Source organism: Balaenoptera borealis (genome assembly GCF_965194805.1).
Source record: "Balaenoptera borealis genome assembly, chromosome: 1".
Classification (NCBI taxonomy): Eukaryota; Metazoa; Chordata; class Mammalia; order Artiodactyla; family Balaenopteridae; genus Balaenoptera; species Balaenoptera borealis.
The window spans coordinates 149,267,903-149,293,257 of NC_138860.1; the positions used below are offsets into that span (position 1 = coordinate 149,267,903).

Below are 25,355 nucleotides of genomic sequence, written 5' to 3' on the forward strand. Positions count from 1 at the left end.
CTGTCAGGCTGCCCCTGCCTGAAGCCGGGAAGCATGCCTGCGCCTGGCTGCTGTGGCAGTGACAGCAGTAAGACGCGTGGCCGAGAGGGGTCTGGGAACCCATTTCAGCAAAATGAAAGAGCTGCCTTGGCTCAGCGTCTTACACTGCTCTCCTCCAGTCAAGCCCTCACTCCACCCTCACCTCCAAACAGCTCTTGCCTCTAGCCAAGGTTTCTAGTGCCTTTCATGCGGCCCAATGGACAACGCTCAGCCTTGGATGCAGTTGACCGCTCTCTACTCCCTGCAACACCGCCCTCTCACAGCTTCAGGACACGGCTCTTGCTCTTCTACTACTCGGGCCACTGCTCCTCAGCTCCCTGACTTCTAGCATTGGCGGCCCTGGGCTTAGTCCTTGGACCGCTTGCTTTTCTGTTTATGCTGTCTCCCTTGGTGGGCTCATCTTGTATCACTTCGTTTCAAACACCACCGACTTGCTGCTGATCCAGAGTCATGTCTTGGGCTCTGACCTGGGCTCTGAACTCCAGACTTGTCAATCTTGTTGCTCTGCAGGGTCTCCATTGGCATGTCTCAAACATACGTGACCAAAATAGCTCCTGGGAGTCTCCCCAAACCTGGTTCTTCTCCTGTCGTCATCTTGGTAAATGGCAACTCCGTCCTTACATATCTTAAGGATCAAGCCCTGGTGTCATACTTGACTCTTCTCTTTCACTCCCTATAGCTGATCTGTCAGTAAATCCTGGTGCCTCTACACTCACAGTATATCCAGTCCAGCCACTCCTCACCACCCTGGCTGAAGCTACTACCATCATCTCTCACTGATCGATTGCAGTAGCTGCTCAGCTGGTTCTCTGTCTCTGCCTTTGCCCCCATCAGCACAGTAGTCAGAGTGATCTTGTTAAAGCAGTGGTTCTCAACTGGGGGCATTTTGCCCCCACGAGGAACAATTTGACAGTGACATTTTTAATTGTCAGCAGAGTGTGTGTGTGTGTGTGTGTGTGTGTGTGTGTGTGTGTGTGTGTGCACGTACATGTACACATGTGAGCTACTGGGGATGCTGCTAGACATCCTGCAATGCACAAGACAGCCTCCCAGAGCAAAAAATTATCCGGCCTCGAATGTCAGCAGTGCTGAGGTTGACAAACCCTGTGTTAAAATATCAGTGATGTTGCTCTTCTGTTTAAAATTCACCAGAACTCTCATCTCATCCAGATGTGGAGGTAAAGCACAAAGGCCTGGGAGGTCCTACATGATACACACACACGCACCCTTATTCCTCTGGCCTCAGCTCTTCCTTCATGCCCTCAGGCCTGCTCCACCACAGCCACGCTGGCTTTTGCTGATCCTGGAACACGTTAGGTCTCCTGCTGCCTCAGCGCCTTGGCACTGGCTGTTTCCTTTGCCTGGATGTCCTCCCCCTACAGCCAGACATCCATATGGCTCAGCCCCCCACCCAGGTCTTTATCCAAGTGACACTTCTCAGTGAGGCCTTCCCTGAGCATCCTATGTAGAAGTGCGTGCTCCCCTCAAATACTTTCAATCCCCCTTCCTTTTTATTTTTCTCATTATCGCGAACATCCTGTATAATTTACTTACTTATTTTACTTCCCCCATTAGAAGGTGTGCTCCATGAGAGCAGAGATTATTATCTGGTTTATTCACTGCTGGATTCCTAGCACTTAGAATAGTCCCTAGTGCATAACAGGCACTCAACAAAAACGTGATGAATGAATGATAAATGAATAATGCTTTGTAAAGTGTAAGTGATATATGTGATATTTGTGATTATTATTACACTGTGGTGCTACTAAGGGAGATGGTAGAAACCGTGCTATAAGGGTCTTGAAAAAAATAACACAGATGGGGACAATTGGTTAACTATTTGGGGAAAAAAATAAAGTTAAATCCTCACCTACATTATCCTGCAAAATACATTCCAGATGGATTAAGGAGTTAAGTGTGAAAAATGAAACCACACAAAAAATTAGAAGGTATTATAGGGAAATATTTATCTTATGTCTGGTTGGAAAAGAACTAGCTTTACTTAAAGCCCATGGAAGTGATCTCAACTAAAGACTGTTGGATTAGACTACTTGAAAATTTAGAACATTTTTATGTGTAAAAATTTATAAACAATAATGAAAGGCAATAAGCAAAATGAGAAAAGTATGTAAGCCTGATGTATTTAATACCTAAGAAAAGCTCCCCAAAATGATAAGAAAAATGCAGAAAGGATGGGAACAGGCATTTGACAGAAGAAGAAATATGGATAGCCAAAGATATTTTCAAATATTTGCCTCCACTAGTAATAAAATCCAAATAAAAATGAAATCTGATTTCAGTCTCACAAATTAGCAAAGCTAAAGGAAATCCTGTTGCTTATTGTTGCAACGTGCAGTGAAGTTGGCCCCCTCACCAGTCACTGGTGGGAATGTAAATGGGGACAGTCTTTCTGGATGGCAATTTGACGATACGTTCTGTGAGCCTGGAAAATATTCAATCCCTTTGACCCAGGAATTCCTCTTCTTGGAAGTTGTCCCGAGGAAGCGTTCAGAGATGCAGACAGTGATTTATGTTCAAGGGTGCTCATAACAGCATTATTTATAATAGCAAAAAATTGGAAACACCCTACCTAAATGTCTAACAATGAGGAATAACTAAATAAGTTATGATGAATTCCATGATGGAATACTATGCAGCTGTTCAAAGGGGGCTTTTGAAGAATCCTTAGTGACAAGGGAAAAAATGCTCATGATTTGATAGTTAGTGTTACAAATACTAAACAAGTGTCAATATGTAGTAAAATGTTAAATATGTGTGTGTATGTGTATATGCACAGATACAATCACACACATAGGTGTAGTGGAAAAAAATGAACATTTTAAAACCTAAGCAGTCTGAGGAAGCAACTCAAGTGTCCATCGACCAATGAATGGATTACCAAAATGTGGTATATACATACAATGGAATATAATTCAGCCTTAAATAGGAAGGAAATTCTGTAATATTCTACGAGGTGGATGAACCTTGAGGACATTATACTAAACAAAATAAGCCAGTCACAAAAAGACAAATACTGTATGATTCTACTTATATGAGGTGCTTAGAGTGGTCAAAACCATAGAGCCAGAAAGCAGAACGGTGGTTGCCAGGGGCTGGTGGGGAGGGGAGAATAGGGAGTTCTTGTTTAATGGGTACAGAGTTTCAGATTTATAAGATGAAAAGAGTTAGGGTGATGGATGGTAGTGATGGCTGCACAACAATGAGAATGTATTTAATACCATGAACCGCACACTTAAAAATGGTTAAGATGGTAAATTTTATGTTCTGTGTACTTTAACACAATTTTTTAAAAAAGAAAGAAATCTAAGCTGTCTGAGAGATAGGGTTATGGAATTTAAAACAATTTTTGAAGATATTTTGTCCCTTAAAACTCACGACACATGAACATGGTGAGTCAGGAGAGGAAAACCCAAGACTCACATATGGAATGGTCTAGGATGGCTTTCTCAAGGCCTGTACGTGTGTGCAGGAATAATCAGGAAGGCTCTCCAGGCTTTCCAGAAACCACTTGATTTAGTAAATATTAGTCCCTGCCCTCATGGAGCTTGTGTTCAAGTGGGGCAGACAGACGTGAGCAGCCAGAATACTATGTAGGCAATGGTACGTGCTAAGAAGGGAGATGAAGCAGATGAGGGGTTAGTGAGTGGTGGGGCCTGGGGGCGGTCAGGGAAGGGCCTCTCGTAGGAAGGGAGGTCTGAATGACAGGAAGCAGGCATCCTTGAACCCGGGGCAGAGGAGACAGCTAGTGCAAAGGCCCAGAAGGAGGAGCAACCTCCCCGAGTGGGACGAGGCCAGCGTGTCTGCAGTGGGGCTGGGACAGTGGAACAAGGAGCCCAGTGATGCCTCCCCTTCTCCTCTGTATCTTTGGGTCATGGCCTGTTCTCCGAGACCATCTCATGCCTTGTTCATTTCTAGGACTCCGTTCTGAGCCAGGTGCTGGGCCAGGGAGTCAGGCTGGCGGGAGAACTGGGGAGAGGCCCTGAGGAGCCAACCGTCCAGTGGTGGGGATAGCAGGGGCCCAGCAGGGGCTAATTCATGGGGCTATGAAGCACGGAGGAGATCCGGGAGGGCTTCAGGGAGGAAATGTTTGAGCTGGACCTTGAAAGATAAGTAGGAATGGATTCCCCAGGTGGAAGTGGGTGAAAGGCATTTCGGGAGAGGGAACGGCATGGAGCATGGGGTGGGGTGGGCTTGCACATTCAGGGCTTATCAGGGGAATGGTAAATAGCTGTTAGGCCTGGACTCTATGACTGTATGGGGGGTGTGTGTGTGTGTGTGTGTGTGTGTGTGTGTGTGTGTGTGTGTGTAGTCTTGGAAGCTCAGACCAGAGGGGTGGTTTGGAGCCAGGCTGTGAAGGGCCGTGGGTGTGCCAGGCCAAAGAGGGAGACTTTCTTTTAAAGTTTGGTGGTGGCCAAACACTAGGCTAGCAGCAGGATCAGCTCAGCAGGACCCTCTGGAGCACTCATAAAAGGCAGCTTCCCTGGCCGTATCCCACGAGATTCTCATTTGCTATATCTAGGGCAGGGCCCAGATATATTTTTCATAAGTCCCCCAGGTGATTCCGATGCGCCACAGAGTGTGGGGCTCACCGCTCTGGACGAAGAGTCATTGAATTGTAAAAGAGAGATCCGGGACCCTGTTCTCTGCCCTGGGAGCCTTCCCTGATGGCCGTCCCTTCTGACCTCTCAGGGTGTTGCTTGTCCCCCTAGGTCGATAGGGTTAAATTAGTTTATAAGGTGCCTGGTACTCAGATGTAAGTTCCATGTGGGCACTATGTCTGGTTCACGATTCTATCCCTGGTGCTGGTACAGAGCGGGCACCAAAAATGTGTGAGGTGCTTCATGAATATTAGCGTCTTGCCTTGGCCATCCCCCTGCCCTTGGTAGATGTGATGCTCGTATTCAAGGTGCTGGGGCATCAGGGAATGATAAAAACAGCATTGAGCATCTCCTGGGTGGCCATGGAAGGATACAGGAATGGATACGGTCATATTTATTTGAGGGAAGCCTTCTAGGGATATATAACACAAATATAAAAATGCTGTAATTCAGGGCACTCTCTTGAGGGCAGAGACCCAGGCTGGGTACTGACATGATCGTGAGCTCAGGACGTGACCACTGAAGGCACCCCAGGCAGAGGGCACAGCAAGACTGAAGGACCAGCAGTGGAAAAGGGCACCAATCCTTGGGGCACTGGCCCCTTGGGGTGCAGAAGCTCATACACTTGCTGTTTGTCTGTCTGTCTGTCTGTCTGTCTCTCAGGTGCTCTCTCCTGTCACGTTGGGCCATCTGTTTTCCTGCATTCTTTTGGGTGGAAGGACTAGAGCTTTGGCGTCAGGGAGGCCAGGCTGTGTGGCCTGGAACAAGTTATCTTGGAGTATCTTAGAGTCTTCATCCATAAAATGGGAACAATATTGTCTCCTTCACATGGTTGGCTTAAACAAAACAAGTCACGCCAAGCCCAGTGCCTGGCACACAGCAGGTACATAATTAATGTCGGTTCTTATGTCCCTCCTCCCTTCCTGTCCCACCTCTTCTCTGGTTGATAATCAGCCATAGGAAGTCCCGGTGGATTTCCCAGCCAGGCGTGTTGGCCCGGCATTCTGCTATCTCTTTGAGATAATAAATATACGAATAAAACCGAAATCCATTATTAGCTTCTTCTAGACTGTCTGCATGATTTATGGCTTCAAAGTGTCTCTAGTTAATCTGTCGAAAGGGATTTTAAATTTCATCCGTCTTCCCTGCTGGCAGCCTCCTCTACCTTGAATTCAGCTGTTTGACATGTCTAGTACCGGGGTCCCATTTTAAAAACATTTACAGTGGGCCGGCAGGAAAAAAAATCAGAGATGGAGCAGCAAGCAGGAGGCTCAATTTGGCACATCTGCTTTTAATTCTATGCATCTCCAAAAGTGCAAGTAACTTGAAAGTTCTCCCAGGGAAGAAGTCCGCTGTGCCCACGAGGGCTACCTTAGGTGACTTTAAAGGAGAGAGGGATAATTACTGAAAATGAATTGTCACTGAAAGGGAACCCTCCCGATTGGCCAGGCTGACCATCTGCTGCTCACATGTGCAGGCAGCTCTCCACACCCCCTCCAGGACTGCGGAGCACTCAGCTCTGTGGTTTTCTTAACCTCTGCCTCCTGGCCACGCAGATAATGAGTTGTCCGACTCACGCCAACTGAGGTAGGGGCTGCACAGGGCCCATGTGTGGCTGTGACTATTGGCCTTGGAGTTAGGGCACAGGCAGAACTGCCCAGAATTCAGTTCAACAGACCGTGCGGTAAGGCCCTGTGACTGTCAGGCCCTGGAATATGTGTGTGTGTGTGTGTGTGTGTGTGTGCGCGCGCGCGCATGTACGTGAGTGCCCGCTGCACTCTACAGTTGACAAAGCCCTTTTACATTTATCACAGGTGGGGAAGCTGAATTGCATTCATTTATTTATTCAGAGAAAATGTGTTCATTCAACCCCTGAGGCGTACCGGTCCCTATATTAGGTGCTGGACACAGAGATGAATCAGCCACAGCCCGGCCTTTGGGCACCAGTGGGAAAGATTTGGGAGGGGTTGGTGAGGTCTGCACCTCTGAGAGATCTGAGCAGAGGTGTCCAGGAAGGTTGCACTGAGGCGGCGTCACTTCAGCTGGGCCTTGTGGGATTCATGCACGTGACAGTTGAATTATTGAATTCCTATTATTCTGAGGCAGTGCTCTCAGATCTAGGTGGTGATCAAAATAGACCAAGTTCATGAGAGCAGAAAATAAATAGGTGAGTAAAGAAACAAGATGCTTTTAAATAATGATGAGTGCTATAAAGATGGTCAGACTGGATGGTGTGAGGGTGAGGTTCCCAGAGCATCAGGGAAGCCCTCCCAGATGAGGTGGCTTTTGCTCCAAGATATGAATGGGGACAAGGAGCTGCACAGACATGAGAGAAGAGAGGCCAGAGAGACTAGGAAAGCAAAGCCCCTGAGGTATGTTTGGGGACAGGGCATGTGTCTTAGCCATTCAGGCTGCTGTAACAAAAATACAACAAACATTTAATTCTCAGTTCTGGAGGCTAGGAATTCTGAGGTCAAGGTACTGGCAGATTGAGTGACTGGCGAGGACCCGATTCCTGGTTTGTGGGTGGCCATCTTCTCTCTGTGCTCTCATATAGGGGAAAGTAGAGGGAAGTATGCTCTCTTCTGACTCTTAGAAGGGCACTAATCCCATTCATGAGGGCTCCACCCTTGTGACCTCATCTAATCCTAATCACTTTCCAAAGGCCCCACCTCTAACACCATCACACAGCAGGTATGGTTTCAACACGTGAATTTTGGGGGACACAAACATTCAGTCCGTCACAGTGGGTGTGGCAGGAGCAGAGCAGTGAGGGGCTGATAGGCAGAGAAGTTAGCCCGGCTAGCTCGGGGATCCTCTGGACACAGGCTGGTGACCATCAGGCCTGGGGAATGAGGGTCACTGAAAAGGGTTTGGAGCAGAAATGGGAGTCCCTGGGGTGAGGTGGCAGTGTGTAGAGCCTGTGGCCGCCTAGCTGTGGAGGACAGACTTGGCAGGAGCTCCAGAGAGAGGTGTGGGGAGCTGTCTCCTGGTGAAGCTATGGGTTGTGTCTGCTGTTTGTTTGACTTACTTCTAGATGGATTAACAACTAGCTGCAGTACTGGGAACTTCAGTATTTGGCCAGGGTCTGGTCACACCAAAGGGAGATGTGGGCTTGGTGTGGAAGAGGCTGGACCTTGGCACCATGCCTCGTTTGCACTCTGGGCCTGGTGTTTCCACCAGGAGGCAAAGGGACAGAGCATCTGTTGTCATGAGCGGCTAGAGAGGGGAGTCCATAAGACCGAGCTGGTGCCCTCCCTACAGCTCCACGGTCACTCAGCCTGGGCATGTGGGGGCTGGCCTGGACCTCTGTGAGGGAAGGTGGCTCCCCCTCTGATGGGAGAGGCAAGTCACGGGCAGACAGGTGTGAGCACTCAAGGGCAGCACTGTGAACACCTGTGCCCCTGTGCTGGTTACAGGGCCTGGCCTGCAGCCTGTACTTGGGTATTGTTTCTGCACAGATGGGTGGATCAATCTGAATGGGGGTTTGGGATTCAGTTAGGCCAAGGTTTGAATCAGTTTCTTCTCTGAGCCTCTCATTTCTTCATCTGCAAAACGGAGAATACATGAAAATTAAATAAGATTTTGCTTATATAGTATTGGGCCCAGCACCTGGCACCTAATAGGAGTTCACTCTATAGTGGCTGTATATCCCAGAGAAAGAGCCAGGGCTGGGAATGCAGGGTGCTCTCTAGGCTGGGGAGACAAGAATGTCAACAGCAGGTGCCTAGTAAATGTTTGTTGAATGAATACTTGAGTCAATGAAGAACGAATGGATAATACAGTTTGCATGTTGGGACTTGGTCCAGAACTGGACCAAGTGACAGAATCTGTGACTCCATCATGATAGAGGATAAAGTCCAAGGTTACTGAGGTGGCCCACCGGGCCCCACCTGCTCCAGCCCCTGCTCATCTTAATTCCTGGGCTTCCTAATCCCAGCTCTGAAATACTCAAAGCTCCCGATACCTCCTGCTCTTGCATGTCTGGTCCTTGCATTTTTGATGCTGTTCATGCCCTGCCTTCCTGGCAAGTAATCTTTCAGTATTTAGCTCAAGTCATCTCCTCTAGGAGGTTTTTCTGACTTTTTCCTGCTAGGAGGAAAAGGAGGTCCATACAAATGAAGCCAGGTGTGTCATCCAGACCTGGAGCTGCAGGAAGCTGGACTTGCATTTTGTTTTCTCTTCAGAACTGGCCAGCAGGAAGACAGTCCTTCATTCTAGCAGCAATCATTAGCCCTTCAGTGAGTGTCCAGTTACCCACATTCCAATAAGCCAGTGTTGCTATTGTCCCCTGGTTTTACTTTAGTTTCCCTGATGATTAGAGATGCAAAGCATCTTTGGATCTTCCTATGTGCATATCTTCTTTTGAGAAATCTATTCATGTCCTTTGTCCATTTTTCAATTGGGTTATTTATCCTTTTATTATTGAGTTGTGAGAGTTCTTTATATATTCAGGATACAAGTCTTGTTAGGTATATGTGTAGGGAATATTTTCTCCCATTATCTGCCTTGCCTTTTCATTTTCTAAATGGTGTTTCTTAAAGAACAAAGATTTTAAATTTTGAATCAGTCTAGTTTATCGACTTTTTCTTTTGTTTCCTGCTTTTTTAAAGAAACTTTTGCCTGTCTTGAGGTATACTCTATTCTAGAAGTTTTATGGTTTTAGCTTTAAATTCAGGTTGATGATGCATTATGAATTAATTTTTGGGTACAGTGTGAGATAAGGGTCAATGTTCATCTTTTCCATATAGGTATCCAGTTATTCTAGCAACATGTGTTGAAGAGACTTCTTTCCCTTATTGGTTGTCTTGGCACTTTAGGGAAAAATCAGTTGACCATATTAATGTGGGTTTATTTGTGGGCTTTCTGTTTTTTCCACTGATCTATGTGTATTCATCTATTCTTATGCCAGTACCACGCTGTCTTGATGACTGTAGCTTTATAGAATGTCTTGAATCAGATAGTGTGAGCCCCCAACTTTGTACTTCATTTTCAATATTGTTTTGGCTATTCTAGGTCCTTAATATTTTCATATATATTTTAGAATTAACTAGTCAAGCTTTACCAAAAAACCAGCTAGAACTTTGATTGGGATGACATTAAATGTATAGATTAACTTGGATAGAATTGACATCTTAACAATATTGAATCTTCCATCCATGAACATAGTATCTCTCCTTGTTTATTTAGGTGTTGATTACTTTCTCTCAGCAGTGTTAATAGTTTTCAGTGTAAAGGTCTTACAAAACTTTAACTTTGTTCCCAACAATTTTATGTTTTTTTGATGTTATTATATGTGAGATAGCTTTTTTTTTTTAATTTTTATTTATTTATTCATTTATTTATCTTTGGCTGTGTTGGGTCTTCGTTCCTGTGCAAGGGCCTTCTCCAGTTGCAGCAAGTGGGGGCTACTCTTCATCGTGGTGCACGGGCCTCTCACTATCGCAGCCTCTTTTGTTGTGGAGCACAGGCTCCAGACGCGCAGGCTCAGTAGTTGTGGCTCACGGGCCCAGTTGCTCCGCGGCATGTGGGATCCTCCTAGACCAGGGCTCGAACCCGTGTCCCCTGCATTGGCAGGCAGATTCTCAACCACTGCGCCACCAGGGAAGCCCGAGATTGCTTTTTAAATTCTATTTCCCCATTAATTCCTCTAGTATGTAGAATTATAATTGTTTTTACATGTTGACCTTGTATCCTGTGACACTGCTAAATTAATTTATTCTTTCCATGTTTTTCTTTTTGGAGATTTCTTAGGAATTTCCATGTAAGTAATCATGTCATCTGAGAGTAAAGAGTTATGCTTCTTTTTCTATTTTCATGCCATCTTCTTTCCTTCCCTAATTGTACTAGCTGTGGGACCTCTAATATGTTGAATAGAAGTGGTGAGTATCGACATCCTTACTTTTTCCCAATCTTAGAAGAAAGCATTCAGTGTTTCACTGTTAAGCTTGATGTTAGCTGTAGTTTATCATTGATGTACTTTATTATATTGAGGACATTCATTTCTTTTCCTAGTGTGCTGAGAATTTTTATCGTGAATTTTTTTTCTGCATCAGTTGAGCTGATCATAAGTCTCTTCTCCTTCATTCTTTTGATTTAGTGAATTATGCTGATTAATCTAGAACCTTACATTCTGAGGATAAACCTCACTTGGTCATGATGAATCATCCTTTTCATATATTGCTGGATTTGATTCATTAGTTTTTTTAAAAGAGTTGGTATCAAATTTGATACTTTAACCATAAATGAGAAATTGTAAAGAGTAAAAGAAGTTGGTTGTAAACCATAAAAAGTACTAAAAGATACTTAAAGTAATAAATAAACTAAGAAGTGGCATAAGCAGCCCTATCACCATTGTGTGTTAATTGCTAGAAACAGACAAACTAAAGTTAACAAGTTTTTTGAGAAATTAGCAAAAGAATCCCCCCCTCCAAAAAAAGTAATAGGCAAAACAGAAAATGACATTAAATAATGATGAAAGAAATGTGTATTAGTTTCCTGAGGCTGCCATAACAAATTAGCACAAACTTGGTGCTTAAAAAACAACGGAAGTTTATTCTCACAGCTGTGGAAGATTCTGGCATCAAGGTGCTGGCTCTGGAGGCTTGCGGGGAGCATGCATTCTTTGCCTGTTCCAGCTTCTGGTGGCTGTTGGCATTCCATGACTTGTGGCTGTGTTGCTCCCGTCTCTGCCCCTGTGGTCATGTCGTCTCCTGTGTCTCTCCTCATATGGATCCTTTTCACTGGATTTAGGACCCACCAGGATAATCTCTTCAGCTCAAAATCTTTAACTTCATTACATCTAAAAAGACCCTTTTTCCAAATAAGATCACATTCCCAGGTTCCAGAAATTTGAAATGGACATGTCTTTTCAGGAGCCACCATTCAACCTACTGCACAATATAACTTCAAGATTTCCTGTATGAAACATTGACATTTGATAACTGATAATGAAATACACTGAATAGTAAATACTAAATAAGAGGACTAAACCAACCCATGATCCTTGATTTTGACCAGCTTAATATTCTTTAAAATGCTGCTCTGAACACAAAATCAAAACTTATTAACTAAAACTAAAACCATCTCCTCCAACACAAATGGTTGTCATCTTTATAAATGGCTAAAATAAATAAGTTTTGGGTAACTGTTGAGGTAATTTGGGAATGTAGCCACTTGGCGAAGTAATTTGTGGCTAATTGGCTTTTGATGAATTGGTCATTTGACACATTGATTTTCGGCCAGCTGGCACTTGAGAATTGATGTTCGTCAAGTTGGACAGCCTCCCACACGGGCCTGGGGCTTGATGTCTGGGGCCAGGCTGTGAGGCCCACATGGGCGCCTGGCAGGCTGAGCGCTTGGTCAGGGATCCAGAGATCATCTTGGACCGGGAGGGGAGAATCCAGAAGACCTGGCCACTCCCCAGCCTTGGCCACCCGCTTCATCCTGAGAGCCTGCTCCGGGCAAGGCTCTGTGAGATTTGGGGCATACAAATCCTAACAGAATGAGAGTGACCTTTTATTACTGCATTATAAAACGCCTGTGAGCATTGTCTCATTTGCCCCTCACCACTGCTGGTGCAACAGGTATGATCATTTGAATCTTACAGATAAGGGAGGTTCAGAGAGGTTGGGTTACCTGGCCAAGAACACATCAGTGGGTGAACGGCAGAGTTCGGATTCCAGACCAGGTAAGTTGTCTGTCTCTGAAGCCCGCGCTGTTAATCACTGGGCCAAAATGGATCGGATGTAGTTCTTGTCCTCAAGCAGCTGCTGGTGCAGTCAGCTCCTTCATCAAGCATTTCTGAGGGCCTCCTTGCAGCCGACAGTGGAGCCCTTTCCTGTTTCTCCAGATGAGGAGGCTGAGGCCCGGACAAGGTGTGAGTTTTGTCAAAACAAAAGTCACCCAGTATGTGCGTCAGAGCGAAGATTGGAACCAGGCGGGGCCTCGTTCCTCCCCACCCGGCTGCCACCACCTCCAGCCTGGCTCCTGGATTTCTGTCTTTGTGTTCTTGTCTCCGAAAGTGGGACAGACCCCAGCGGCCTCCTGCCTTCCATCCCCCAGCCCTCCTTGTTTATGTCCATGTTAATGGGCCTTTGCAGGCTGGCCCAGCTGCCGAGCGCGAGCCAGCGAGCCACCTGGAGCTGCGTCTGCCACAGAATGTTTACGGTGCACGGAGCCGAACCGAAACAACATCCATCTTGTTGACTGGTCCCAAACACTGCACTCATTCACGGCCTGTCCGCTGACGGGGTCCCCATGCTTGGCAGTGAGCTGCCGTGGCTCACCAGGCAAAACCTGGCAGTGCGATGGTGAGAAGAAAGCAGGAGGGCTTTGGGGAAATCACGCCCTGAGCCCCAGGAGGCCCTCTGGCCCATTTTCTATTCACCTCATCCTTTAACCAGATTCATCCGTCAGGATGGTACACTGTGATGTCAGGGTTGGTCTGAAGAAAAGATGCTGGGCACTGAGCTGGCATCAGGAATGCAGGTCAGTGCTAGCCACAGGCCTCGGTGAGGACAGATGAGATCATCTGTGTACACGCGAAGTGCCACGTTGTGGAGGCCAGCAGCCCAGCACCCTGGAGACGGCCGGGGCTTTACCCCAGACAGACCTGGCTTGAATCCGGGCATGGCTCTCATCACCTCCCAGACTCAGTTTCCTTATCTCTCGATGATCCCTGCCTGGCAGAGCTCATGGGAGAAGCTTTAAGATACATTCATAAACCAAGTTGTCCCGTGAATGTCCCATTTCTGCCAGAACACTAGGGAGAGTGTTACCCTCTCCAGCTGCCTTTAAGAAGTAGCAGTGAGGTGCCATGGAGTGAATGCCTGATGGAGACTCTGGAGAATTGGGTCTGATCCTGACTTGGCCACTGGCTGTATAAATGTGGACAAGCCCCTTGCTCTCTGTGGGTCTCAGTATCCCTTTTCTGTAAAATAGGAGGCTGAGATTAGATTATCTTTCAGGGCCATTTTAGCCCTGACATCTTACAATAGAGTAACTGAGGGATGCTCCTCAGGGAGTGTGCACTTCCTTCCCCCTAGGAATGGCCTCTCTGGGCCTCTGGGCAACCCTGTGGGTGGGGTGTGGGATGATCACTTCAGCCCTGGCTGAGGACTGTAGTCTGGAATCACCAGCCCTGCGATCGAATCCTAGGTCCGTTTCTAAGTGTGTTACTCAGGAGAAGTCATTTTGCCTTCCTGGGCCTCAGTTTCCTCATCTGTAAAATGGGCTAATAGATCTATCTAGCAAGACTGTGGAGAGGCTTGGATGAAACATTTAGCTCTGCCCTCCAAGGTATGGACACATCACTTACATCGTATGGTAAGGACTGTGGGGGAGTGATTCCCAGAGTGCCTGGGAGCAGCCAACCACGTGGGGAGAGGGTGGCAGAATCAGGGAAGGCTTCATGGAGGCAGTGGCCATGCTAGAGGAAGGATAAGAGGAGGCAGGTATGCTCCTTCATCCTTGTAGAGGGAAGAGGGCTTCAGTTCTGGCACTGATCCATCCCAGAGTCTTTTTCTGTTTAAGGGTCATGTCACTCACGAGACTATGGGCTCCTGAGGGAAGCACCAGTGTCTGGCTCACCTCTGTGTCCCAGTGCCCAGGCCTGGCACACATAGGTGCTCAGAGTCGGGGGGTGGATGGGTGCTGACTTCAGCCCATTCCAGGGAAAGCCGTGGGAAGTGGCAGGCCTGTCAGGTAGTAAGGAGTCCCGAATGCTAGAGCTGGCGGGAAGGAGAAGTCAGGGTCTTGTTCAAGACCGGCCCCCACTCTGGGTCATGAGGCCTCTTGACAGGGCATTCATGATGCTCTTTGGGGTGAGAAGAGAACAGGAACATTTAGAGACACCTCCAGTCCACTCCCCTTGTTTTACAGCAAAGGAAACTGAGACCCAGGAGCTGGGGGCTGCCCAAGATATGTAGTGAGTCTTCTGGGAAGCCCAGAACACTGGGCTCAGCTTCCCTGCCCAGGGGGCCTTTCCCCGGACTCTTAACCTGAAGTGTGAAAAAGGGGCTTGGGACTGAACTCGGGGGCTACTGCACCAAACACACGAGCACTGATTCATTTATTTTGGATTGAGAACCCAGCTCCCTCCTCGTGGAGTGAAGTGTGACCTCGTGGACCTTTCTCCTCGGTGACGTATGTCGACGGTATGTGCCTGAATAGGCTGCCCCATCAGCTGTATCTTCCTAGACACCCTCCCTTGCAGCCTCGGAAGTCGGGGCAGTGTGGTCCTGTGTGGGCCGGGCAGTCCAGCGTAGAGCCCAGGCTGGGCCAGGGCTGGACCTGCAGTCTCCCCACTCCTCACCGAGGCCTGCTCCTGTTTGGAATGAAAACACTTCTAGGTGCTGCTTCAAGTTCCCTCAATCATGTTTTTGGAAATGTTGCTTATGTTTCCATCCCCCACCTTTCCAGGGAAATCAGTGAGTTTCAGCCAGTAGAGCTGTAATGGCTGGAGTGGAGTCTGCAGCCTGACCGGCACCCCCTCCCCCTCCCTGCCCCCACCAGGGGCCTATGTCTTTGCGAAAAGGCTTCTGTCTGTCTTGTGTTTCTAGGTCTCTCTTTCCTGGTAGCAGAGGTTCGAGTGTCATTCAAGGCCTTGCTCAGCTCTCCCCTGATGTATTGTTCTCTGCATTTGTCCTTCAGATTGTCATTTAATGCACTTACACATGGGCCACACACGCAGTGCAAAGGGAGCTGTGACGGGGGCCACACGGGGCTGGCGTAGCGCAGAGGGAGTAGTGAAGGCTGCTCCACAGGGAGATGGCAAGGGCAAGGGCAGTACTTACAGGGCAGGTCTGGGGGGCTGTGAGCAGCCGGGTGCAGCTCTAGGCTGGCGGTGTTGGGAACCTGCAGGAAAGGGACTGGACGGTGGGAACAAATAGAAGGTACAGGGTTTTATTTGCCTGGCTTAGGCATTCAGAGGTATCTTGTGGGTAGTGGGAGCCATGGAAGGTTAGGAACGGGGGAAAACCGGACAGATTTTTGTGCTTTGGAAAGATCACCCTGGCTTCAGTGGAGTGACTGTGTCACGTCTAGGTGAAAGATAGTGGTGGTTTGAACTGAGGCAAAGATGGTGAGGACGGGGAGGAAGGGATGGATTGAGAGCTGTCAAGTGTGGGGCACGGGGGCTGAGGGTGAGGAGAGAGCTGGGTCAGGGGGCACAGCAGGAGAAGGGGAAGGTGTAGGGTTGGGGGAAAGGGAGTGGGGAGGTGAGCTTGGTCCCAAAGTCTCAAGCCTCAGACTCTGCTCCCAGGCCTGGGAGACTCACCTGCCTGAGGCCCTCTGTCTGGCCTGCCTCTCCCAGGGCTTCCAGAGTCAGCCAGGCACACCCACACCTCCTGTCCCTGGCACGGGGCCTGGGCTGCCCACTCGCCTTCTCTGGAGAGCCCGCATGGGAACCGTGTGCCTGCCTTCCTGGGGGTCCTTATGGGCCCAGGGCTCTCTGTGTGTCACTGAATCCAGAAACAGGTCCTGGGAGTCAAAGACATCATACCAGGCCTATCCTCGGAGTGTCTCAGAGCTGCAGAGTCAGACACACCTGGCTGAATCCCAACCTCCCAATGCTCACCTCACTATGTGACTTTGGAGGACACCTCCCTTTCCCCATCTGGAAAACGAGGAGTTGGCCTGGTCAGTGGTTCTCAGCACTTCCTTTTTCTAACAGGACCCTCTTGTACTGCCTCCTTTACGCTCTTGAAATGAAATGGGTAGATAATGATACCCGTCGGCACCATAGTTCTTAAAAATTCCATATAATATTTCAACTGTATTATAGAGAAGAAATGAAAGGGAAGAAACCCTTAAGTCATGTGTGCTTCCCCATATAAGCGCCCAGAGAAGTCGCCAGTTGCTCACACCTGTGCCCGGCATCCCTGACCAAACCTGCCAGCTACAGATGCATAGACGTCACGAACGGAGGGACTGAGGGTGACCTCATTTTCTGAAATGGTGAACAACTGGTCAAGTTCCAAACAAAACACAGTACCGGGCTTCCCTGGTGGCGCAGTGGTTGAGAATCTGCCTGCCAATGCAGGGGACACGGGTTCGAGCCCTAGTCTGGGAAGATCCCACATGCCGCGGAGCAACTAGGCCCGTGAGCCACAACTACTGAGCCTGCGCGTCTGGAGCCTGTGCTCTGCAACAGGAGAGGCCACGATAGTGAGAGGCCCCTGCACCGCGATGAAGGGTGGCCCCCGCTTGCCGCAACTAGAGAAAGCCCTAGCACAGAAACGAAGACCCAACACAGCCAAAAATAAAAATAAATAAATAAATTTAAAAAGCAAACAAACAAACAAAAAAAACCACAGTACCATCTTTCCTCCATGTACATCATACATAGTTCCATTCCTGGAAAATTCAATGTATATTAAAACCATGAAAAAAATACTTTGTGTTTATGTGTAAAATGGGGCTATGTTCTAGACTTAGATGACCAGGTTGCTTGCTTACAGATATTTTGAATATCTGGCAACATATTCAAAAGTTAGTGTAGGGCTGACCCACCCTGGGCAGTGAGTTGGCCATCCCTGGCTCTTCCCCACTAAAAGACAGTGACTCCCAGTCATTGTGATGCCAGATATCCCCCCAGGGATATTCAGTGTGCCCCCTGGGGCAGAACCTCCACTCTGGGGAATCCCTGTTGCAATGATGGCTGAGGGAGGGTGCCTTGTGCCCTGTGGGTAAGGGTGCAGACTGGAGCACTGGCTGTGGGTCCTCGAGGAGGGCAGAGGAGGAGAGCAGAAAGCCCTGTGGGATGTGACTGATCAGGGAGGTCTTCCTGGAGGAGGGGCCCTGGGAGCTGAGTGATTTCAGTTCTGGGGCCCAGGAGAGGGGATTTTTCATAAGCCAAATCAACATCTATGACTTCCTCAGTAAGCTTTGCCAGCCTTTCTGGCCACACTGTGGAACAAATGATCTTTTCCAAGAGTCTAGAAACTCTGAGCCTCTCTGAGGTACAAGGAACCATTCTCACTGCCTGCTCCGTGCTGCATCTCTGGATGTAATCTTTTCTGAAGGTTGGGACATCTTCCTTGGGATGGTGGTATTTTTTCAGTCATAACAACTGATCCTTCCCCAAGGACGCGAGATGGAGGGAGGGGATTTTAAGGTGCTGACATCTTGCGTGCCCAGACCTGCCTGCAGCTGCCTGGAGCTGGGCATTTCTCCTCATTGCCTGTATGTCTTCCTTCTTGCTTTATAGATATTTTTAGCAGTTTGAGGGGCTGTTTCATTGGTTAGGGGGTAAAAAACTGACATGGGCATAGGAGTTAACTAATTAGCTTGATTTAAGGGGAGGGAGTTAAAAAAAAGGCCAAACATGAAATGTTAAATATATGCCTGACATAAATATTTATGGTCCTGTATTTACTGAAAAAACACAGATGGAATATGTTTGTCTTTGAGAAGTTTTATAGATTTTAACAGCCATTTCCTCTGGATTTCTTGTCATCCCATTACTCTCTTGTTTTCGTCTTGGACAAAAACAAAGGGGTTTTGGTGACCATAACTATTGCTCCCTGATGATTTAGGCCAGGCAGGGACTAATGTGGGGTTCAGGGCACCCTAGGAAGTGGCAGGCTTTCTGATCCGAGAAGCATGGGTTTTTACACCCTTGGAATCAGAGAATTTCCTTATGTCTGATCCATAACATCATAGACTCTTAGAACCATAGTAATTTAAATGCTTAGCTTTATAAAATTACATCATCTCAGAATGAGAGAGTCATGGAATTTTAGAATCCCAGATGCATGGAAATCTCTAATCTTAAATTTTGGAACCATGATGGCTCACTGTGATGAAATGTAGAATCTGAGAGTTTTAAGGGCTATCAGTTTATTTACTAGACCCCGCTTCCCTTACCCCTGGGAAATACATAAATATGCTGAATATGTGCAGTGCTTTCTTCTGGCAGCCCTGGGGCCCCTGCTTTGTGTTGCTCCCTCCTCACTCACTCACTCACTCAACCTGGAATCTGGTGTGTGTGTGTGTGTGTGTGTGTGTGTATCTTCCTGGGCACTCTAGCAGTCATTTACACCTAGTGTAAGTGCAGCCTTTCCAGGGAAGGATCTGAGAGGAGGGGGAGGAGGGGGGGAGGAGGAAGACGAGGAGGAGGAGGAGGAGGAGGAGGAGGAGGAGGAGGAGGAGGAGGAGGTGGTGGTGGGAGGCTGTGAGACTGCAGTAGGAACAGAGAGAGGACAGAGGCTCCGGCAGAGCAGCCTGAGGAGGGGAAGCCCTGGGTCCTGAAGACTCATTGGGCTGTGCATCTCTCCTGTCTGCCGTCTTATCTCATGTGAAGGCACCTGTCTCCTTAGGGCTGTCCTCTTCTGTAAGCCTTCAAGAGGAAGGGTACCCAGGGGTCCTCTGGTCCAGTGTGGAGAGTACCCACACTCCCCCTGCCTGGAATTGCTGGTGGTGGGCTGGGAAGGACGGGGCCTGTTCACAGATCCATGTGCTGGATGATGGTCCATGCCAAGTTGGGGGCAGCAGAGCTATCCCAGCTCTATCTTTGGTCTATTCTCAAGGACGGATATTGGCACAGTTTTTTAAATTACTGAAACAATATGAAATATTTTGAAATATGGAATACAGAGATTTTTAAATCTTTCAAAATTTATGTACAGTAAAAATCACTAAAACAGTGTGTGTATGAACAGTTCTGTGAGTTTTGATAAATGCAGTCATGTTATCACCATTACAATCAGGAATCAGAATAATGCACTCAATCCAAAAAGGAATGGAGGTTTTAGGAAACACTCTGATAATAAAGCCACCACTCTCCCCGCAGCTACTGTTTTTCTTCTAAAGTCTTTTTTCAACACAAACTCAGACATCTTTCCACACCATAAGTCAAGTCTGGTCTCTCACCCTTCCATGGCTTTCTGCTATGTCGGTACAAAACCCGGAGCTTCGGGAATTCCCTGGCGGTCCAATGGTTAGGACTCTGTGCTTCCATGCAGGGGACACAGGTTTGATCCCTGGTCGGGGAACTAGGATCCTGCATGGCACGCGTGGCATGGCCAAAACAAACAAACAACAAAACAACAATAACAAAAAGCATAGTGAAAAAAAAAACCTGAAGCCTCAACAGGACTCTCAAGACCCTGCTGGTCAGACCCAGCTGGGTCTCATCACCTGCCTCTCTCATCCTTGCTCACTAGGCTCCAGCCACACCTGGGCTTCTTGTGTTCCTACCCTGGCTAACACTTCTACCTCGGGGTCTTTGTACCTGCTGCTCGCTCTGTGTGAAAGCTCTTTCCCCAGGTGTCCACATGGCTCCCTTCTTCCCTTCACTAGGGCCTTTGTGTAGATGTCTGCCCCTCGGAGAGACCTGCCCCGACTGTCCCCATCTCCCTGCACTTTCTAGCTTCTTACCTTTAGTTTAATTCACATTTATCCCTACTTGATATTATAGTATATATTTATGTGTTTACTTTTGAAATTGTCTTCTCTCTGATCAGAATGTCAACACCGTGAGAATAGAGATTTTCCTTTCTTGTTCATCATTGCATTCCTGTGCCTGGTGCCTGGTCCTTGCACAAAGTAGGTATTCAATAGACATATGTTAAATGAATGAATGAGTGATTAATGTTTTTTAAAATTTATTTTATTATATTTTATTTTTGGCTGTGTTGGGTCTTTGTTGCTGTGTGTAGGCTTTCTCTAGTTGTGGCGAGCAGGGGCTACTCTTTGTTGTGGTGCGTGGGCTTCTCATTGTAGTGGCTTCTCTTGTTGCGGAGCACGGGCTCTAGGCGCGCGGGCGTCAGTAGTTGCAGCGCACAGGCTCTAAGGCGCACAGGCTTCAGTAGTTGTGGCACGTGGGCTCAGTAGTTGTGGCGCACGGGCTTAGTTGCTCCGTGGCATGTGAGATCTTCCCAGACCAGGGATTGAACCCGTGTCTGCATTGGCAGGCAGATTCTTAACCACTGCGCCACCAGGGAAGTCCGTGATTAATATTTGATGTATTGATTTTCCTTTTTTTTTCTATTCAAGTTAGTTTCATGTATGTGGAATTTTGAATCTTCTTTTTATTTAATTCTTATAAATATTTTCCCTTGTAATTAAAACCTTTAGTAAATCCAATAAAACTAATGATAAGATACCTTGTGATAAGATGCCTTCATATAAAACATGGGAGTAGCTCCTATCCCCTGTCCAACCTCTTCACAAAAGAGTTCTTCTCTCTGGAGGTTGCAGGGGATTATGGGTTAGGAAGTGACTGCCTCATAACCATTTGAGGTTTTCTTAGTTCCTTGTGTAGTGTGTACTTTGTGATAAGTGGGCTGTTTCTGACATATCTAATAAATGAAAACATCTTTTTCCCATATATTAACTGGAAAAACCACCAAAAATACCATTTTAAGCTCTGCATTTTAAAGTAATTGAAGATTTTGGACCACAGTTAATTGCATTATGATGGAATTCTACTATATTTAATGGCTACATAAAATTTCTGCTGAGTAACTTTATGTAATAATTTTTCTATTATTTGATATACAGGCTATATCCTATTCTTTTCTATTATAAATCACCCTGAACTGTTAAATTAACAGATTTTTTAAAAAATGAGAATACCTAGAGTGGTGAGAGTGCAAGGAAACAGGGGCTTTCCTGCACTGCTGATGGTATAAATTGATATATTCCTTTTGGAGAGCAGTTTGAATAGCAGGTAGCAAAATTCTTTAAAATTTTGCATGTCCTTTGACTCAGCCATCTCACATCTAGGAATTTATTCTAAGGCTATAAATATGGGTGGACATGAAGACAGGTCTGTAAGGACATTCATTACATGATAGTTTCTAGTTTTAATCTTTTTAAACAATATAAATCCTAACTATGGAGGATGGATTAAATAAAGTATGTACAAGCATATTATGGAATACTATGCAGTCATTAAAATTATATGTTGGAAGGGGCTTTTTGCATCTGTTTATAGCAGATAAACTTATATCAGACTAACCTTCCCTCTGAATAAAATATAAAACCCAGCTGTTTGAAAGCATCATGAACTACCAAGACAATGAGGACTTGAGGCACCAACACCCTGAAGAGAAGGGAAATACACTGACATGTATCTGACACTCTGCACAACTTCTTCCTTTCAGGCATTTGCCAGATTGCAAGTTGTATAAGACCAAGTTGTATAGGACCAAGAATTGGAGAAATGAACAGAGCTTTCTGCAGCCTTACTATGCTAGAGATACAAAAACTGGAGTTTAGGGCCACCAAAATAGGCAGATTTTGAGGGGCCAAGATTCCATGGAGATAGGAAGTGCCGAAAAGTGAGCTGAACCTTAAATGTTGCGTTTCCTTCCAAGATATTTGTTGATTCTTAAGTGGCATAGGCTATACGACTGAGAAATCAACAGTGTGGCAGTTAAGAGGTTGAGGAACTAAGCAAAGCTTTCAACAGCCTCAGGTTCTGGGAACTTATAATGAAGTTCAGTGTCAACCAGGGAGGAGGAGTCCGGGCAACCCAAGCTTTCAGCTGGGGACCCTGAAGGGCAGCATCCTAGGAGAAAGGATGAACCAGAAAGAGAGCAACCTTTACAAAGCCTAAAGCTGAAATCCTAGAGTGGATAAAGATCATCTTCCCTTCTTTTAACTGCCTTTGAGAAGCAAAAGAAAATTCTCTCTGGAGGAAGATATCATCTGGAGCCTGTACAGATTTCATACACAATGTTGGGCATTCAGTCAGAAAGTACCAGGGATACGAGGAGGCAGGACCAATGTGTGGGGGGGGAAACATACAAAAACAGACTCACAGGTGGTCCACGTGTTGGATTTATCGGGTACAAGATTTAAAATAACTGTGATTAATGTGTTCAAGAAAATAGATTACCAAATGGAGAATTTCAATGGATATCTGAAAGCTATAAAAATTAATCAAATGGAAAATTTTAAACTAAAAAATAGAAAAATTTAAGAACTCAAAAGATGGATTTAATAGATTTTTAAAAAATTTTTATTGGAGCATAGCTGATTTACAACATTGTGCTAGTTTTAGGTGTACAGCAAAGTGAATCAGTTATACATATACATATATCCACTCTTTTTCAGATTCTTTTCCCATATAGGTCATTACAGAGTATTGAGTAGAGTTCCCTGTGCTATACAGTAGGTCCTTATTAGTTATCTATTTTATATATAGTAGTGTATATATGTCAATCCCAATCTCCCAATTTCTCCCTGCCCCTTTCCCCCTGGTAAACATAAGATTGTTTTCTACATCTGTGACTCTATCTCTGCTTTGTAAATAAGTTCATTTGTACCATTTTTAAAAGATTCCACATATAAGCAATATCATACGATATTTGTCCTTCTCTGTCTGACTTACTTCACTCAGTATGACGGTCTCTAAGTCCATCCATGTTGCTGCAAATGACATTATTTCATTCTTTTTTATGGCCAAGTAATATTCCATTGTATATGTGTACCATGTCTTCTTTATCAATTCCTCTGTTGATGGACATTTAGGTTGTTTCCATGTCCTGGATATTGTAAATAGTACTGCAATGAACATTGGGGTGCATGTATCTTTTTGAATTATGGTTTTCTCTGGATATATGCCCAGGAGTGGGATTGCTGGATCATATGGCAACTCTATTTTTAGTTTTTTAAGGAAGCACCATACTGTTCTCCATAGTGGCTGTATCAATTTACATTCCCACCAACAGTGTAGGAGGGTTCCCTTGTCTCCACACCCTCTCCAGCATTTATTGTTTGTTTTTCGATGATCACCATTCTGACTGGTGTGAGGTGATACCTCATTGTAGTTTTGATGTGCATTTCTCTAATAATTAGTGATGTTGAACATCTTTTCATGTGCTTTTTAGCCATCTGTATGTCTTCTTTGCAGAAATGTCTATTTTTTAAAAAATTTATTTATTTATTTATTTATTTATTTTTGGCTACATTGGGTCTTCGTTGCTGCACACAGGCTTTCTCTAGTTGTGACGAGCGGGGCTACTCCTCATTGTGGTGCACGGGCTTCTCCTTGCAGTGGCTTCTCTGGTTGTGGAGCACAGGCTCTAGGCGCGCGGGCTTCAGTAGTTGTGGTTCACGGGCTCTAGAGTGCAGGCTCAGTAGTTGTGGTGCACGGGCTGAGTTGCTCCACGGCATGTGGGATCTTCCCGGACCAGGGCTCGAACCTGTGTCCCCTGCATTGGCAGGCGGATTCTTAACCACCGCACCACCAGGGAAGTCCTGAGAAATGTTTATTTAGATCTGCCCATTTTTTTGATTGGGTTGTTTATTTTTGTTATTGAGCTGCATTAGCTGTTTGTGTATTTTGGAGATTAATCCCTTGTCAGTCGCTTCGTTTGCAAATATTTTCTCCCTTTCTATGGGTTGTCTTTTTGTTTTGTTTATGGTTTCCTTTGCTGTGCAAAAGCTTTTAAATTTAATTAAGTCCTATTTGTTTATTTTTATTTTCATTACTCTAAGAGGTGGATCAAAAAAGATCTTGCTTCGATTTATGTCAGAGAGTGTTCTGCCTATGTTTTCCTCTAAGAGTTTAATAGTATCTGGCCTTACATTTAGATCTTTAATCCATTTTGAGTTTATTTTTGTGTATCGTATTAGGAAGTGTTCCAATTTCATTCTTTTACATGTAGCTGTCCAGTTTTCCCAGCACCACTTATTGAAGAGACTATCTTTTCTCTGTTGTATATTCTTGCCTCCTTTGTCATAGATTAAACTACGGATGTGTGGGTTTATCTCTGGACTGTCCATCCTATTCCACTGAACTATATTTCTGTTTTTGTGCTAGCACCATGCTGTTTTGATTACTGTAGCTTTGTAGTATAGTCTGAAGCCAAGGAGCCTGATTCCTCCTGCTCCATTTTTCTTTCTCAAGATTGCTTTGGCTATTCGGGGTCTTTTGTGTTTCCATACAAATTGTAAAATTTTTTGTTCTAATTCTGTGAAAAATGCCATTGGTAATTTGATAGGGATTGCATTGAATCTGTAGATTGCTTTGGGTAGTATAGTCATTTTCACAATATTGATTCGTCCATTCCAAGAACATGGTATATCTCTCCATCTGTTTATGTCATCTTTGATTTTTAATCAGTATCTTATAGTTTTCTGGGTACAGGTGTTTTGCCTCCCTAGGTAGGTTTATTTCTAGGTATTTTATTCTTTTGGATGCAATGGTAAATGGGATTACTTCCTTAATGTCTCTTTCTGATCTTTTGTTGCTAGTGTATAGGAATGCAAGCGATTTCTGTGTATTAATTTTGTATCCTGCAACTTTACCGAATTCACTGATGAGCTCCAGTAGTTTTCTGGTAGCATCTTTAGGATTTTCTAAGTATAGTATCATGTCATCTGCAAACAGTGACAGTTTTACTTCTTATTTTCCAATTTAGATTCCTTTTATTTCTTTTTCTTCTCTGATTGCCATGGCTAGGACTTCCAAAACTATGTTGAATAAAAGTGAGAGTGGACATCCTTGTCTTGTTCCTAATCTTAGAGGAAATGCTTTCAGTTTTCCACCATCGAGAATGATGTTTGCTGTGGGTTTGTTGTATATGGCCCTTATTATGTTGAGGTAGGGTCCCTCTATACCCACTTCCTGGAGAATTTTTATCATAGCGACTTAATAGATTAGATGCAGTTAAAGAGAAGATTGATAAATTGGAAAATAAGTTAGTAGACAATATCTAGACAGAAGCATGAAAGTTAAAA

At 45.6% G+C, this 25,355-nt stretch overlaps 1 protein-coding gene across 6 annotated transcripts in view; it reads left to right on the forward strand.

The window, feature by feature from the left end:
- The window catches only part of GLIS1 (GLIS family zinc finger 1), a 226,600-nt gene that overhangs the window by 103,297 nt on the left and 97,948 nt on the right, over nt 1-25,355 (forward strand). For 3 of the 6 annotated variants that reach the window (XM_082370805.1, XM_082370803.1, XM_082370804.1), the window contains exon 3: nt 12,268-12,348. The exons of 2 other annotated variants lie outside the window; for them this stretch is intronic. In XM_082370805.1, coding sequence (XP_082226931.1) covers nt 12,268-12,348 — 81 coding nt within the window. Of the gene's footprint in view, nt 1-12,267; nt 12,349-18,851; nt 20,208-25,355 lie in introns of those variants that run through there. One more of the 6 variants, XM_082370807.1, reaches the window with a different exon arrangement.